We start from the raw sequence: 16,839 nt of genomic DNA, 5'->3' as shown, positions 1-16,839 counted from the left end.
CCTACATGTATGATCTAATGGTTCCTTCCTGTTGTAGCATCTGTCATCTCTTTTCCCTCCATTCTGCTCTACTCCAAGACTCTGATCTAAGTTCCCTCTGCAAGATCTCTTGACAAGTTCACCCACTCTATGCTCAGCAATAAATGATGGCTTCACTCATTGGTAAGCAGTTGGCATCAAAATCTCTAGGCCTAATCTTTCTCCCCAGCCTCGGTATTTGAATGCTGTACATATTCCCAATTTGGTGTGCCAAGGACATTATGGATTCAGCGACTCTGTCCAATTTCCTGAGAGTCTTCTCTTAAGTTTCCTTATTTAGTATTTCATTAATATTAGTATTCTCCCTGTACTCCAGTTCAAATGCTTTGTCATTTTCTTTTCATTCCTTCCTCACCTTTGGCATTTACCTCAAATCAGTTATCAAGTTCTGGCAATTCTTTATTCGAGAAGTTTATTCCTGTTTATAACCTGTTATGTCCCAGCCACTGCGAGAAGAATGAACTGGATCTGAGTCTATTTTTCTTTTACTATAAAATTAGTGTCTGTTGATTTTTGCCTTAAAAAAATAACATCCAAATCTGCTACTCCCAGACCTCCACGCATTAGCTATTTTCGTTCTTTGAGCTGTTCCTGAATGGATGATCCCACACTAGCAAACACTAGAGCTACTGTTTCTTCAATGTGAGATTTTACACTTTTATAGAGGAAAGTAAAAGCTGTGCAAAAATCACAGGAACAGTGTCTTAGCAAGATATAAAGGGTGCAGAGGCTGACTTTTCTATGAAGCGGAGCTGTGGTTACAGGTTATAGTAAGCAGCATTTGCCTCTTAGCATTTTCAATACATTTCATCCAAGAAAGATGTCAAATCATTTGAAAATAGTTGTTTAACTAGATCAGTTTATTTTATGCATCCAGTGTTCACTCTAGACATTTAAGGCTACAAAGAGAAAGAAGTGTCACCTTTGATGATCCACATGAATAGATACGTGAATATCCGTACAAGGTAACAGAACCTACAGGGAAAACCCAAAGGAATCTTTCCGTTCAAACCCTACAGCCATAATGGGTATGGGTATCCCTCACATGCTGCCTAACCCACCCTCATTTTAAAAGCATCTCATTTTTATTTTGAGGATTTTTTTCCTCCTGTCTTCTGCCCTTTAAAGAGAAAAACTGAGCTTTCCCCTCCTAAAATCACTTTGAGGGTAACTCCTCAAATAACACATAAAATTACCTCTGCCATCACTAAATGTTACCTCCATCTTCAAAGCAATAACTATCAGAAGAATGTTACCCTAAAAGAAGTAGGTCTAAAAAGTCATTTTCACTGTTTTCCACAGATCTCTCTATTTGGCTAAAAATACTTCTTTTTGGAGGCTGGGGAAAATGTAAACATGGAGAAAGAACTGTGAGGACCTGGGAATTAGTGTGAGAGGAACTGTGCTTCAAGGGTGAAAGAGCTGGAAGGCACAATGACAGGACACTCCTGCCCTGTGCTCAGAGAGAAACTGTGCACTTTCAGATCCCCTCAGGGCTACTTGCAAGGTGTCATTAGCGTTGGTTAAAAACAGCTTTACGCTTGGAAGCAAAGGCTCTACAGGGAGTCCTTTTGAGAAGAAGGTGGAGAGAACACTCTGGAGCAGAGAACTACATTTTTTGATTGCTGCCAGCTCGCTTTCTAGAGATCATAGATGCCAAGAGCAGGGATTAGCTCGGTTTGCAGCACAGCGCTGGCACAGGCTGGCATGCAGGGGTACAATACCTAAGGTGGGTGCACTGGCACTTCGTTTACGATCTTCAGATATCCCAACAACGCACACAATCACACGCAGCCCAATGGAGAGAACACAGGGGAACGACAAAATGAAACACAGATCAGACTCCTCCTCCCAAAATACACAGTGGGAGGGAAGGCAAGCAGCATACTGAGCTTCCGGCAGGACACACAGTCCATTAGCAGTGTCCATACGGGGTTCATGTATCCACTTGAAAAAGAGATGGGAAGCTGTTTACAATGAAGTCAGAGAGAATCGTGGTTTTAAGTCTTTCCTCTAAGCTTACAGCCCAGAACTGACAGCAGGGTGAGCGTCTATACAGAGCTGTCTTCACACCATGGACTTAACATCCACAGAAGCACTCTTTGCTAACTTTCTAGCCAAGTCATTCACCTTCATTGCTGGGAAAGAGAAATGTATAAATAGATGAATAAGGGAAGGGAAGAGATTGATGTTTTCCTCGCTCTGAAAGAATTAAGGCAAAGGCATTTTGGCTACGCGTACCCAAGTTTGGTGCACTTGCAGTCCTCTTGTTACTTTTTATTTTAAAAAAGCCACGACCAAAGGAAGATCTGGCTTTCCGAGTGCCAAAGGGGTTGTCATCCATGGAGGCATCATGTCCTGGAACTTTGGGAGGGAGGCTCTGAAATGGGCTTTCTCTTGGAGCTTTGTCCTGAGAGAGAAGCAAAAGTAATTGAAACACAGCACGAACACACAAAATTACTAGTACCTGCCAGGAGCAATATTAAATATGTTACATACGTGATTTTATTTAAAACAATAACTGAACTAACAAATTGGTTATGAATATCAAGGGCCATATGAGAAGTTTAAAAAGTCAATTCTGAAAGCTATTTGAGAAACAACAACAAAACCATGTTTGTCACTAACCTATAATCCATGCGCTTAGGGTGTTAAATATTAGGATAAATACAGAAACTCTCATCCCCTCTAAAACATGGAGATAAAAAACTAGAATAGCAGTAGACTTACTTTTCTAACAATTATGACACCGATTTGGCTATACTATAGTTAACATTCTTTATAATATAACTAATGCATCAACAGAAGCCCAAAATAACTATTATACAAAGTAGGCATTAGTCCCAAGCTTCTATACCAGCAGTATAAGTAGATTCTACTCTAATTATTTTATGTATTTATATTATTAGTTTCAGGTGTACAAAACAACATAATGATTAGATATTTACACACCTCACAAAGTGATAACCCCAACAAGTACTCCAATTATTTTAAATATTCTACTCAAAGAATTAATAATAAAATGAAGGTATAATCAACAACTGTTTAAAATAGTTCTTTCTAATTAGATTCTAGGCTATATTCTTATCTTGCCTATGAATTACCAAACATGGATTAAAAATTTTCAAAGACTGTGATACATTCAGATACACTTAACATTAAAACTAAACTGGCAATAATTAAATTTTTCTCAGTTGATTCCGAAGCTACTTCAGATCTTTATAGTATTTCAAGGTCTTTGTCAAGAACTTCATTTGTGATTAAATTATGCTTGCAAATACTGCTTATTTTTTGCTCTTTCTGGTTATTTGAATAGGCAGTTATAGTACCAGGGTCTGTTATATTGTTTCAGTATTAATCAAAGATGCCTTTGTTTGGATGTTCTCGTTTCTCTAACATCTCTTGCCCTGTTCCTTTTTGTGCAGAGGTGGAGAGAAGGGTGAAGGGATACAGGCTTTCAAGGTGGTTCTTTTACTCTATGTATCTACTGCTCATACCTACTGGTCATAGCAACTGAACATTTATAGCTGCACAATTTAGTGGCACTATTACCTACATCTCAACACTGATGTCAAAATCACTGCTATTGAGTTGGCAAGACAAAAACAACAGAGGATAATGTGAATCACTAGCTGTTGTTCACTGTCTGTGCTTCCAGTTATCCCTACCTTGGTTCTCAAGGCACTGAGAGCCAACAGTCAAGAGACTGCATCTGAAGTAGCCTGTCTATCAGACTGCACCTTTACAAGGTTAATGATCAAAAATCAGAGGAAAGAAGCACCACAGCCCGTGTCAAGGATGTCTGCAATAGCAAACCGTTTGCTGTAGGCAGACAGTGGTTGTATAAAATAACTGCTGGTGATCTAAGAAGGGCTTTCCGTGAGATCTAAAGAAGCCCAGTTATAGTCATTAGAACGTCCAACAGTATGACTGCGAGTTTGGCATTTTGTTTCTGTTTTACAATAACTCATGGAGGCGAAATTCATATAACATAAAAGTAACTATTCTAAAGTAAACAATTCAGTGGCATTTAGTACAGTCACAGTGTTGTGCAACATCTACCTCTACCTGGTTCCAAAACACCTCCATCATTCTAAAGTAAAACTCCTCAACCATTAAGCAGTTTTCCCCCATTCCGTTCTCCTCCACCCCTGGCAACCAGCGATCTAAATCTGTCTCTTGTGAATTTATCTATTTTGGATATTTCACATAAATGGAATTATACCATATGTGATCTTCTGTGTCTGGTTTCTTTCATGTAGCATGTTTCTGAGAGTTTGGGATTATTTGGAAGCAATCTTATGTATTAGAAATCTAAAACATTTTTACACTGTAATATGGATATAAAAATTACCTCTGAAGCCTTCTGAATAGACTCCTTTTCCTGTTCAAAACAACAATATTTAAAGTTGTTATAGGAATCCCTTATATATTCAGAACTTGCCACATAAATTCCATAAATTAAAATTAATTTGCATATACTTCCAAGCTACAAAACCTCAGTTTTATTTATTTCCGACAATATTTTATTAAAGTCCCTAGTTTTGGTTTTATGTACTACTTGCAATCCTTCATATCATACTTCTTGATATTTATCCTTAACTGTAATTTTCCATTGGAGAAACCACAAGCTCTTCTTAAGAGTTTTATTTGCAAAATGGGAAAAGATGAAGATCCCTAAATATTTTCTTCTCAGGGTAACAGACAGAAAAAAACAGAACCAACCCCTTCTGATGACTCTTTCTTCAGATTGTCCAGGCTGCTAGACTTTTGCAAATCTGAAGTTCTAAAAATAACAATAATAATAATTAGAATTAATAATAAGTGGCTCTGGTGCCACTTTTTCTAAGTCGAATATCTTGGAAAGAAACTAAAATTGTGTGTGGGTTGAATCCTGGAAATAAAAGAAAATCTGGATTCAGGCAGTCACTTATGTGCTTAAGTAAATTATAACATTTAGTTCTTTTAAAAGCAGGAGTGGTTAAGTGTCCTGCCAATAATTCTAAATGTCCTGCACATGTTAGAGTAGCTGGAAAAACACTTAGAATTATTCTTGTGATGTCAATATTTGAAAATTTAAACCAGTATTTTCCATGGACTAGTGTTAAATCCTGTGCATGTATATATTTACATCAGGAATTTTTTAAATACTTGTGTACTATTTATATATTATCCTTATACTTAAAATAAAGGATGAAAATTTAATTTTCAATTCACAAAGGAATCAATTTCCTGAGTCTGGCAGAGGACTTCATTTTATGATCAAAGCATAACAGAGGACTCCCTATTGCTGCCCATAATAATTCATTTGCTATCCTAGTGAAGGCAAAGTAACACGGTAAACATCCAGAGACTTTCTTTTTCACATAATTAGCATTCAGTTTTAGAGCTGGTCTTACTCAAAATTTGAAGGCAAGAATATGTGCCTAGTTTAAAGAGAGAGAGAAAAGTAATTATTTTGCTCTATGAAACAGAATAATTTAAATATACAAACTTTTAAAAGACATTTCTCATGTATTTATGTGTAAATAAATTGCTAGAAGTGTCGACTACCAAATAAAGTAAAAGCCAATGGTAAGAATAGAAAATATCTCATATTGGAGGACTGCTCTAAAAATAGATTTTCCTAATTTAATTCAGACTTTAACTTGGATAAACATAGACATTAGGTCAGTTTATTAATGTGAAAGTATAAAAAACCATTGCCGTGTTCCCAGCCATCACATAATTCTGTGTGATTCTTCTCTGCAAAACTCAAAACATGTCAACACAAAAATTAAAAAAGCACTGAACTTTAAATGGAAACTGGTGAAGAAGACTAAAGAGCTACAGAAACTTGGCATGAGACAATGATACATGAGCAAGTATTTCTTTGTTAAATTTCAACCCCCCAATACCACCCCCACTCAATCATTACAGCTACATTAATTTATTCAGGACTCATAGTCATTCACTTTTAATACTGGTTATTGTTAGTGTAACAGAAGCTTCCTCTCTCCAAAATATCAATCACATTTTTCACATTCAATAAACTGTAACTTACGAAAGACTATCACACAGCTGGGTTTCAACAGCAGCACCAAGAATTATTTTTCCATCACTAAAATGTGAAAAAAAAAAAAAAGGACTTATGAATTTCATGAAGAAAACACCATATATATATATATTCTACGTGAACAGAATTGTCAAAAACAAACAACTGTGTAAGGGAAACTATTTCTTTCTCTTTTTTTGATATTCTATTTTATTTTGTCTAATTGTAAGATAAGGCAATTAATTAGGGAATATGCTCCCCCAAACCTCTATTTGCCTGTGGAGAAACTATTGTACCCCTGTCCTGTCTACTTCATAGCCATTGTCCAAACAGCCTCAGGCACGTGATTGTCACTGTCGCTATTCTGCTTGCAACCCTTTGATGATCACCTATGACCTAGATATAAAATCCAAGTTCCCTAAAATCCCTCTCTAACCTGACCACCACACCTCCCGGCCTCATCTCCAATTACTTTAGCTTCACACCTTTTATTTCAATAATACATAACTGATTATGGGTTCCCTGGCACAGGTCTTGCTGTTTCTTGCTTTCTTGGTAGAACAGTTGTGTCTATAAATAAATGCAATGCACTCTTGCTTTGGGTTGATCTACTTTTCTAAAAATTGACATTGCAATATTAGGTCATAAATGACATACTTCTCTTCAAATGAAGTCTCTGGCTTAGGAGGCAATTTTGCTTTTTCAGAAGTTTCCAAGCCTTTAGATGCTGGTAATAAGGAAGGGATTGAAACTTGCAAGATGCTGGTGTGGAACTGTAATATAACAATAAAAAGTCAAAAATCAATCCTTCAAACAAAACAAAACAAAAACCACAGCAACAAAAGTTAAAAAAGACAATTACATAGTCTATCAATAAAATTTCATATACCTGTGTTTAGAATGCTATTCTTAAATTTTGAAAATGGTTTCAGGATATAAACCTCTAGAAGTGTTAACCGGAGAAAACATTCTAGAGGAAAGTAATTTTTGAACTTGGTTCTGAGTAAGACACTAAATATTGTGAATACGACATTTAAGCCCGGGTTGAGATCTTGGCTCTAACACACCTGCCTAAGTGACCTTAAGTAAATCACTTAACTGGGCATTAGTTAAGTGATTTTTAATGAGAATCCTGGAAATAAAAGAAAAATGAGAATGACAATACCTAAATTACCGGGTTGCAATGATTTACAATGAGATTTGTTTGGATAAAAGCTTTGTAAACAAAGCACTATTTTCACTTTCATTTCTACCACTAGTCTAAAATAGAATGTTGGTCAAGCCTGTTAATTATTGTTCTATACGTGAACAAGCTGACTACCTTCAATTAACAGAATTGATAAAAGTGTAATTAAAACAACTTGTAACGTACTCTGGGAATGCACCACTTAAAATACTTTGCTTAATAGTAACAATATTACAGCAACAAAAAAGAAATGCATAATACACTTTCCCAAACAAATGCCTTGTGAATCATAAGGAAAGACTCAGTGAAAGAATTTTTATACTTTGGTTTTCAATAATTTTTGACAACTGAGAGCAGTTAGATTGTGGGCTACATCATGAATAAATAAATGAAACAAAAAATATTCCAGTAAAAAAAAAAAAATGAGTAAAACTTGCCTCAGTGAGTTGCCTCACTGCTTGCAAGTCAACCAATCCGTGATTCGCTTCTGGAAGTCAGCCAGTCAAGTAGGGACTTACACCGGCAAACACACTTCTAAATACCAAGCAATCAACAGTCTCACCTTCATAACCATATACAGCTGATGTCAACTCACTCCTGCCTCTGCAAGTCCACCATTCCCTGAGCTCCACGCACCCTAAAACTCCTATTTATGATCAGCTCAAAGAGAATGTCCCTGATTAACAAAATTCACTTACTTAAATAAGCAATAAATTCAGCTTTGTGATTTTTGTCTCAGTTACTGAGTGTTCTCATCCTTTGACACTGTAAAAGGCTATAAAACGTCAAGTCTGCTAAAGTAATGAGATTGGGCCCAAGATGGAGTGGCTCATGCTAAGCCCCACACCAGCAAACCTGAAGTCAACTAGGTTTCTATGCTGGGCTCTCACAGAAAAGAAAGGCCTAGGTCAACCAATCAGCACTTGCTTCCTCCTACACATTTCCTAACCCAAGACTTGCCTTTGCTCCATGTAAGGAAAGTAACTCTGCTTTAACCAATCAGAAAATGCCAAGTATGACCTCCCTGTTCCTACTCTGTTCTACAGAAACCTTTTATGTTGTACAGCTCTTCAGACCTCTTTTCTGTCTCCTAGATTGGATGCTGTCTGACTCATGAACCACTGAATAAAGCCAGTAAGATCTTTAAAATTGACTCAGTCGAATTTTGTTCTTTAACAAGTCATATTATTATACAATAGGAGATTATTTCACTATCATTTTTTTCAGCTTATATCTTTATAACTCATCCTTGATTTACGAAAATCAAGAAAACCCATTTTCTTGATTTCCTTTCAAACTTGAACTCCAACCTCAAATCTCCCTCCTGGCTTTTCTTTAAAAATGTGACTAACCATCGTCAATCCTCATCAAATCATTCTTGCTCCAAACTAAAAACTCTGCCATTAAACTACCATTCACATATCAAAGACTTTTTTTTAAAAGGATATGAAATTACCTGGGTATATCCTACATATAACAGCAGCCTCTCCCTATAAATGCAGCACACTCATTGTCTGTCGCAAGGAATTTTTCCCTTCAGTATAAATAAATATTTAACAATTAGGGGATTTTCCCCTCTAAAATATTTCTTATTCCTTAACTAATTCCTTGTGTTCTTTTTTCAATTTTATTGAGATATAATTGGCATGCAACACTGTATAAGTTTAAGGTGTATAGCATAAAGACTTGACTTACATATATTGTGAAATGATTACCACCATAAGTTAGTTAACATCCATCACCTTACATAAATTTTTAAAAAGAAAGAACATGTGGTTTTCCCTGTGATGAAAAATTTTAGATGTACTCTCTTAACAACTTTCATATATGTTATACAACAGTGGTAAATATAGACCTCATGCTGTACATTATGTCCCCAGTACTTATTTATCTTATTCCTAGAAATCTGTACCTTTTGATCACCTTCTTCCAATCCCCCCCCCATTAATTTCTTGTTAGTGACATATTTAGCCCTCTCTTACATTGAAGAGAGAAATGTTAATTGTTTTTTCCTTGAATTCATTTTCATTCAGTTCTAATTTCATTTTCTTGTTATGTAATTATTAGCAACAGATGTAAAAAGATGCCATTTGGTTTCTTCTCACTACAAATAGTAAAATGTTAGAGTAGAAGATGACCAAAGAAGGAACTGTTAAATGTAAGGGAGCCAGGGTTGTTTCATTCAAAAATAAAACTGTCCCATTCCTAGTCTCTATAGACAGCATATTACATTATAATTAAGAAATGGTTTCAGGGTGTTATTAGGAAAACAGTCTTAAAATGAAGTCACATGTGTGGCTTTGTTAAGACTTCAGGAAGATTTAAGGTGGTACTGTCTCATTGAACTCTTCAAGGTGAAGGGATTAAGAAGTACAAATTGGCAGTTACAAAATAGTCATGGGGATACAAGATAGGGACTAATGCTATTATAGTAACTATGTATGGTGTTAAGTGGGTACTAGGCTTGGGGGGATTACTTCGTAAGTTATATAATGTCTAACCACTATGCTGTACACTTAAAACTAATATAATATTGAATGTCAACTGTAACAGAAAAATTAAAATATTTTTTAAAAAAATCAAAAACTCAAAAAATAAAGGGATATCCCACAGTAGCCTTAGGGAACCTAAGAGGGGGAGGGCTTATTGTGAAGGTTTTTATGGATATGCTTTAATCTAACGGAATGGATTATAAATTGATTCATAAGAAATTGTAAATGTTTAAAATATACCAAATTAGACTAAAGGGGACAGAGATGGTAGACAATGAAAAGGCAACTTTGGACCTATATGGACACTTTTACAGAAAACTGCTATCTGCAAATATGGGCTCCTTCTTGTGGAAAAGGCAAGATGACTCGGAAGAAGCAAGAGCCCAAAGGACCGAGCACTAATAAAGAAATGGCACCATGTACCTGGCTGCATTTTGCAATTGCGACAGACTAGAGACACCTGTGTGCTTTCAACTTTCCTTCCTTTTTAATGAGAATGCCTACAGCAGTTATATCTATCCCACTATTTTGTATGTCAAGTGTATGGGGGACAGATAGCTTGTCCCTTTAGTTCCCAGTTCTTAAAATTGAATGGGATGGTACTCAAGAAGCTGTGCCCAAGAAGACACAACGAGGAGTTTTACCTACATCTTGACCTAATCTAGATGACAAGTGCTTGGGATGCTGATGCCTATTGAGAGTGAGATTGAGGGAGAGTGGGTGTATTTTACATGGGAGGAGGATGCAAACTGCTGTAGCCAGAGAGTGGAGGGCAGACTGTTTTCCAAATACAATTGCACCAATATATCCCATCTACATGTTCTTACAACGAGATATTGCTACTTGTCTATCAAGAGGTAGCTAGCGCCTATGTTCCCTCTCCGGTAATCTGGGTGGGCCTGTGACTCCATAGGAAAAGAGACTCTATGTGACTTCTGAGACATGTCATAAAAGGTGATACCAATTTGCCTAGTCCTGTTCTTGGGATGCTCATCCTCAGGGCCCAGCCACCATACTGTGAGGAAGCCAAGTAGTCACATGCCAGAGTCTCAGCCAACAGCCAGCCTCACCACCGGACAGACAAATGAGCAGCCTTCAGATGACTCACGCCCCTCTAGCTGCTACCAAGTGGAGCAGAGACGAGATGCTTCTGCCGAGCCCTGCCCAAGCTGCAGATTGGTCAGCAAAATAAACGATGTCATTCAAGCCACAAAGTTTTGGGGTGGTGTGCAACAGATAACAGAAACAGGCACTGGTGGCAGCCTGATGTGAAAGTAAAGTAAATGAGTTTGACTTTTATTCCCCTCCAGTTGTTTCTTCCAAATCTAAAGAAGTCAGAATGAAATTTTATTCCATTATCTTTTAGTCACCAGCAGAAGTGACTAAAATCAATTTCTTTATATAACCTCACTTTATCCCAACTCTACTTATTTCCTCCTTATTTAATATGCAGATTATAATCTCATATTTAAGATAATATCTCCAAGGGATTCACATGTTTTTCCTGAAACAAAAGCAATTTTGACATTGCCCAGGGCACTTATTTATTAGAGAAGGGAAAAAACCACACATTTCAAACAAAGGTCTGCAGGACACAAAAACTTCCAGGACAAACCAAGTCAGTAATCGAACTGAGAAAAGAACCCATGTCTTTCATGTTGCTAATAGCACTTTAACTTTTAACGATGTAGTGTCTTCAACATGAAGAAAATATTGAGCATCTGTAAATACCTCTTCTGGAACACTTGTGTTAAATGCTTCGTGACTGGGAGATCCCATTACTGGTGTCGACGATAGACTTTTCTCCAGATCACTGAAACCCTGCGTATCCAGCAAAGTGGACATGGGCATTGAAGTGAGTAGATCTTCATAGTCGCCATCTTGGCCTAGAAAAGACAAAGCAAAAAGAGGACAACAGCAGCTTTTCATTTATATGTCACATTTGGAAGAAGAATCTCAAACATATCAAATGTAAAAGTTTTTCTGAACCTCAAAGATCAAAGAGTCAACTTTGCCTGGCATCACTTGAAAAACAACATGCGACCTAGAAAACGACATCTTAAACTGCGAGCCCCTGAGTCCCAGGAGCTCGTGGGCCACGTGTGTATCCAGCAATAGTATTAACAGAGGTATTGATGTATAGTGCTATCAATAGATGCAATCATGGACTCACAGGATAGAAATGAAAAGTTAATTTAATTCAACAATCCTCCTGTAATTTTATTTCAAAATGTGGGACTTTACAAATTTCAGTTCAGACGTAACCAAGCTGAAGGATACCAGCGGTGGCACAACAAACTGACCCTGAACTGCAACCAAGTTAACATTTAAACAACTCAGTTTTCATCACTACTGTGCCCCTGAAAAAACATAAAAAGGATAAAAAAGAAAGAAAAAAATTAACGACCTTTGTATCATCAGGAGGATCCTTTCATGCCATTCATTTTAAAGCGGAAAGAACAGCCTAACGAGGAAAAACAATGGCATATCCTGCAAAGCAGCACCTTCAGAATTTTTTTATATCTCTAGAAATGAAAAGGACTAAGCTTTGAACAAAATGGTGCCATATATTTCCTTTTAAAAACAATGATGCTGGGAGGCTGGTTGGCTCAGTGGTTAGAGCGCAGTGCTCATAACACCAAGGTCGCCAGTTTGATTCCCACATGGGCCAGTGAGCTACACCCTCCACAACTAGATTGAAAAAAACAACGATTTGACCTGGGGTTGATGGGTCCCGTGGGGTCCTGGCAAAACACACTGTTCCCCATTAATCCCCAATAAAAGAAAACCAAAAAAAACCCCAATGATGCTTAAAACCCTAATCTCTGAATAAAAAAATGATAATTTACTTGTTTAAAGATATTAAATTAGACATGGCTTCTTAAATTCGGTTTTATTAGACTTTTATTTCAATTTTACTAGAATTTATTAATAGGTGTTACTAGAATTGTATGAGAATTAACTAAATATAAATCCTAGTGATAAATCGCTGTTTATATAACTCTTCATAAGAACAGAACATCATTTGCAATTGTTTGAAAATCTATCCTGCTGTACATGGTTTAAAACTACCTCTTTTAGTTACACATTTATGTGCACGGAAAAAAGACTAGAAAGGAAGACATGGCAATGCCAACAGTGATCATGCGAGGGCAATTATAAGTGATTTTTACCTCTTTTCTCTACTTTTTAAATACTATACAATATGGCCTAATTATAGGAATTAATCTGGTCTGCCTTGATTTTTAAACACAAGAATTACACTGTTGAGATTCTATAAAATCAAACGTTTTAACTAATGCAAAAACTAATTACTTGAAAATTTGCAATATTCCTTAAAAGAGAAACTCTTTTGAAAATATAGAGATGTAGAGTGATGAGAACTGCCTTAAGTCAACACTGTTAATTAGAGGTACACTTGCTCATTCAGATATTTATATATATATGCCAGGCCCCGCAGACAAAAAAATGAAGACCCTTTTCTCCCCCAAATAATTCTGGTCCAAAGCAGGATTTTTTAATGAACTTATAAAAATTAAAATTGAAATTTCAAAATTTGAGTACCTTACAAAAGACTTGTTAATTTCCTGTGCTTATTTTTAGAGCAAATAACCCCATCTATGCATTGCTAAAAAACAAGAGAACTTTGAACATTTTCCTTTGTTTTGAATGACTCCCAAAGCTTTCCCACATTTGAGGACAGCCAAATGGCCTATCTACAGATAAAATAATAATAAATACAACAAAATGTATAATAATCTTTACTTAGCTATCTCACTCTTTTTTTTTAACTTAACACATTCAAAGCTGAACACAATCCCCCTTAACCATTCAAATGTTCCTTCTCTAGGCTTTTCTATCTTGGTAAATGGTTCTATCATCCACCTCATTGCTTTAGTCAGAAATGTTGATCTTTCTTGATTCTTTGCTCCTCTTCACTCTCCTCATCTAATTCATCACACCATCTTGTTGATTCTAACACCAAAATATATTTCCCATCAGTACCATCAGATCTTTCCATTTGGAATACTATAAGAGGCTCTTGGTTTTCTGTCTTTCAAACACTGCTCCCCTCCCACTAGGTCCACTTGCTACAACACTCATGTCACTAACTTGTTAAGAGCCTTACGTGGATCTCTCTGAGCCAAATTCTTCACCTACATGACCTAGACCTAGTCAGTGCTTACTTCTATCATCTCATCTTACTTTTCCCCCTGCTCATTACCTTCCGGTCACACTGGTCCTTTACTTCTCAAACACACCAAGTTCTACGTACCCTCCCCCCCCCCCCGAAAAAGCTCTTGCATGTTCTGTTGTATTCGCTCTCTTTCTTCGGAATGCTACCTAATGAACTCCTTAGAAAAGCTCTCCCTGACCAACCAATCTACAGTATGCTCTTTAGCTACACACTTTCTGGCAACAGAACAGAACCCTAACAATATTGCTTGAATGAATGAATGAATGAATGAATGAATGAATGAATGAGCTATCTAATTTGGGAAATGGACATGCTCCATGAAAGAAATCGAGGCCAAATGTAAAAGTTCACAGCCACTTAAAATCAAGTTAAGTAGAAAAACCTTTAGAGCTACACTACCTTTTTTACCTTGGGCCAGAACCACTGCATCTTGCATTTTCTTGTACCTGTTCAGGCACTGTCGAAGATCTTCTATTTTCCGATCCTATTAATAAAATAAATTATCATCTTTAATACTATGATTCTGAACAGCAAAAGTAATGGTGACACAAAGAATAAGTAGACGTGAATTATTTACATTATTCAAAGAATACTTCTAAACTTTAGTAAAACTGGTAATATCTAGAATATTTTTCCTACGTACATCAGAGATATAGAAAAAGTACCTCTAAATTTAGAGATCCTATCCTTCAGCTGCCATCTTTAAAAAACAAAAACAAAACAAGGTAATAAGATACAAAACAAAAAAACAAGAAAAAAATCAACTTTAATTACTCTCCTCCCTAACCTATACATATGTCACAGTCGTGGAAAAAAGATCTATACCTGCTGTCTTTATCAGCTGTCATTAATCACCAACTGGGTTTTCCCTTCTCTAAACACTCCACCAACATTGCTTCAATTAGTCATCAGAGACCTTCTATTTAATAAAAACAATGAATCTTTTTATCCTTTTTCTAACTTGACCTCTATTTGGCAATCGATTGACACCCCTCTTTCCTTCTTCTTTTACTTCTCTTTCCACTTTCTTTTCTTCTACGTCAATTTCTCAATCCCTTGACCAGATAAATATTCTATTTCCATAAGTCCCACTATCTACCCAATCCATACTATAAAATGTAGAGCTTCAAGATTTTTGTCCTTTACCCTCTTTTCTTTTCCCAAACCCTCACCCTGGTAGATAATAAAAATGAGCTCCCCAGCTCCTCTCATGCTGATTTGGGGGTTGACCATGTGGCCTGCATTGACCAATGAGATATCAACAAATGTGGTTCAAGCAAAGGCTTGAAAAGTATTGCACACTGGGATTTGCTCTCTCTTGCTGCTCTAGGGAACAGTAAGGCCACTATGTTAAGAAGCATAGGCTAGTCTGTTGGAAGATGAGAGACCATTTAGAGAAGAAGAGACATCCCAGCTGGGGCCAACCGAGACCAGTCTGTCATCACCAGACATGTGAGTCACATCATCCAGCCCCACCCCAGCCACTGGCTAACTGCAGACATTAGCTATGCCAATCCAGATCAGAAGAGCTACCTAGCCAACCCACAGAAGTATGAGAAACAATAAATGTGATTCGTCCTGGAGCAAAAGCTAACTGATACATCAACTACAGTTTAGTTCCTACCGATCTACAGCTCTCTATTTCTCCTAAAATTAATGAGATTCACTCCATACCAATCTATAATTCTACATTAATCCTAAAATTTAGATGCATTTTCCAACTTTCTATAAGAAATCTCCTTTTAAATGTTCCATGAACACATCAAATTGAATATATATAAAATGAAGCTCATTATTTGCCCCCAGTACTTCAACCTCTGCTTGGATACCATTAACTCTCAGAGGGAGCCGTCATTTGTACAAACCAAAAACTTACTGCTCTCAAATCCAAAGATTTAAAAACCTTGTTAACCTGTAAATTTCTCTAAAATCTATTCCCTCCTTACCACTTCGCTGCCATTGCCTTATTTCAACCCCTCTTCATTACTCATTATAGACTATTTTAACAGCCTCTTGATTGTTCTGTCTTCATTCTCCCTCCCTTATTCTTGCCTCCATCTGCCACCAGAGAGAGTTAGCTTTCAAAAGCGGAAATTTGATTATGTCACTGTCCAAGGTCTACAAGTTAACACCCCAGATCATTAGCCTAGCATACAAGTTGCCTACCATGCACTGCAGCTCTTCTGTCAGCCTCATATATCCAACTATAACTCATGTTCCAGAACTTTCCCAGTGTGCACTGGGCTGTTACAAGCCTTGGTTTTGAAAACATGTGTTCACTTATGGATCCTCTGCCTAGAGGCCTTCATTTTCCTGATGAAGAACTCTTGCTCTTCCTCAGAATCTGCTCAAATATGTCCTCTTTGAAGCCTTCTAAAACCACCAAGAAGTTATGCCACTCTTGGTGCTCCTATAGCATTTGAGCATCTAACAAGCCCTCATTCACCACTGAAAGTTTTGTTTGTTATAGTTGCTTTTTGAGGAAGAGAAATTAAAATGAATTTTGGTGATTTTTTTTTTCAAAAAAAAGCTCTCTCTGTGAGGAGCTTGCTAATGACTTTATTTTTATTCAATAGTGGCAAAGACTAGCAACAAGGAATACACACACACACACACGCACACATATATATATAGAGGGTGCCAAAAAAATGTAGACACATTTAAAGAAAGGAAAAAACTATTAAAATTGTAATACTCAATATACACCAACAACAAAAGATGAATACAAGTCACATTTGATTTCTGCAATTACAAGAGGTGCTCAAAGTGGTTACCATCAGCGTCCAAACACTTCTGATTATGGAGAACTATTGCTTGAGCAACGTTGACCAAAGTGTCCAGTTGTATACATTTTTTTGGTACCCCCGGTGTGTGTGTGTGTGTGGGGGGG

The 16,839-nt window shown here is 36.8% G+C and overlaps 1 protein-coding gene across 24 annotated transcripts in view; it reads right to left on the bottom strand.

Moving 5' to 3' along the window:
- The window catches only part of PPFIBP1 (PPFIB scaffold protein 1), a 172,812-nt gene that overhangs the window by 12,536 nt on the left and 143,437 nt on the right, over positions 1-16,839 (bottom strand). For 11 of the 24 annotated variants that reach the window (XM_088798563.1, XM_088798585.1, XM_088798559.1 and 8 more), the window contains 8 exons: positions 14,349-14,433; positions 11,483-11,637; positions 6,731-6,846; positions 6,083-6,139; positions 4,765-4,825; positions 4,394-4,423; positions 2,281-2,449; positions 1,764-1,796 (listed from right to left, as the gene is read on the bottom strand). In XM_088798563.1, the coding sequence (XP_088654689.1) occupies positions 1,764-1,796; positions 2,281-2,449; positions 4,394-4,423; positions 4,765-4,825; positions 6,083-6,139; positions 6,731-6,846; positions 11,483-11,637; positions 14,349-14,433 (706 nt within the window). The remainder of the gene's footprint in view (positions 1-1,763; positions 1,797-2,280; positions 2,450-4,393; positions 4,424-4,764; positions 4,826-6,082; positions 6,140-6,730; positions 6,847-11,482; positions 11,638-14,348; positions 14,434-16,839) is intronic. The other 13 variants (XM_074325884.2, XM_074325891.2, XM_074325890.2 and 10 more) reach the window with 6 other exon arrangements.

Source organism: Rhinolophus sinicus, chromosome 1, assembly GCF_057876585.1.
Source record: "Rhinolophus sinicus isolate RSI-liver-muscle chromosome 1, RSI-T2T, whole genome shotgun sequence".
Taxonomy (NCBI): Eukaryota; Metazoa; Chordata; class Mammalia; order Chiroptera; family Rhinolophidae; genus Rhinolophus; species Rhinolophus sinicus.
Note: the sequence above shows the minus strand (reverse complement) of the source record. Positions and strands in the feature narration are given on the sequence as shown.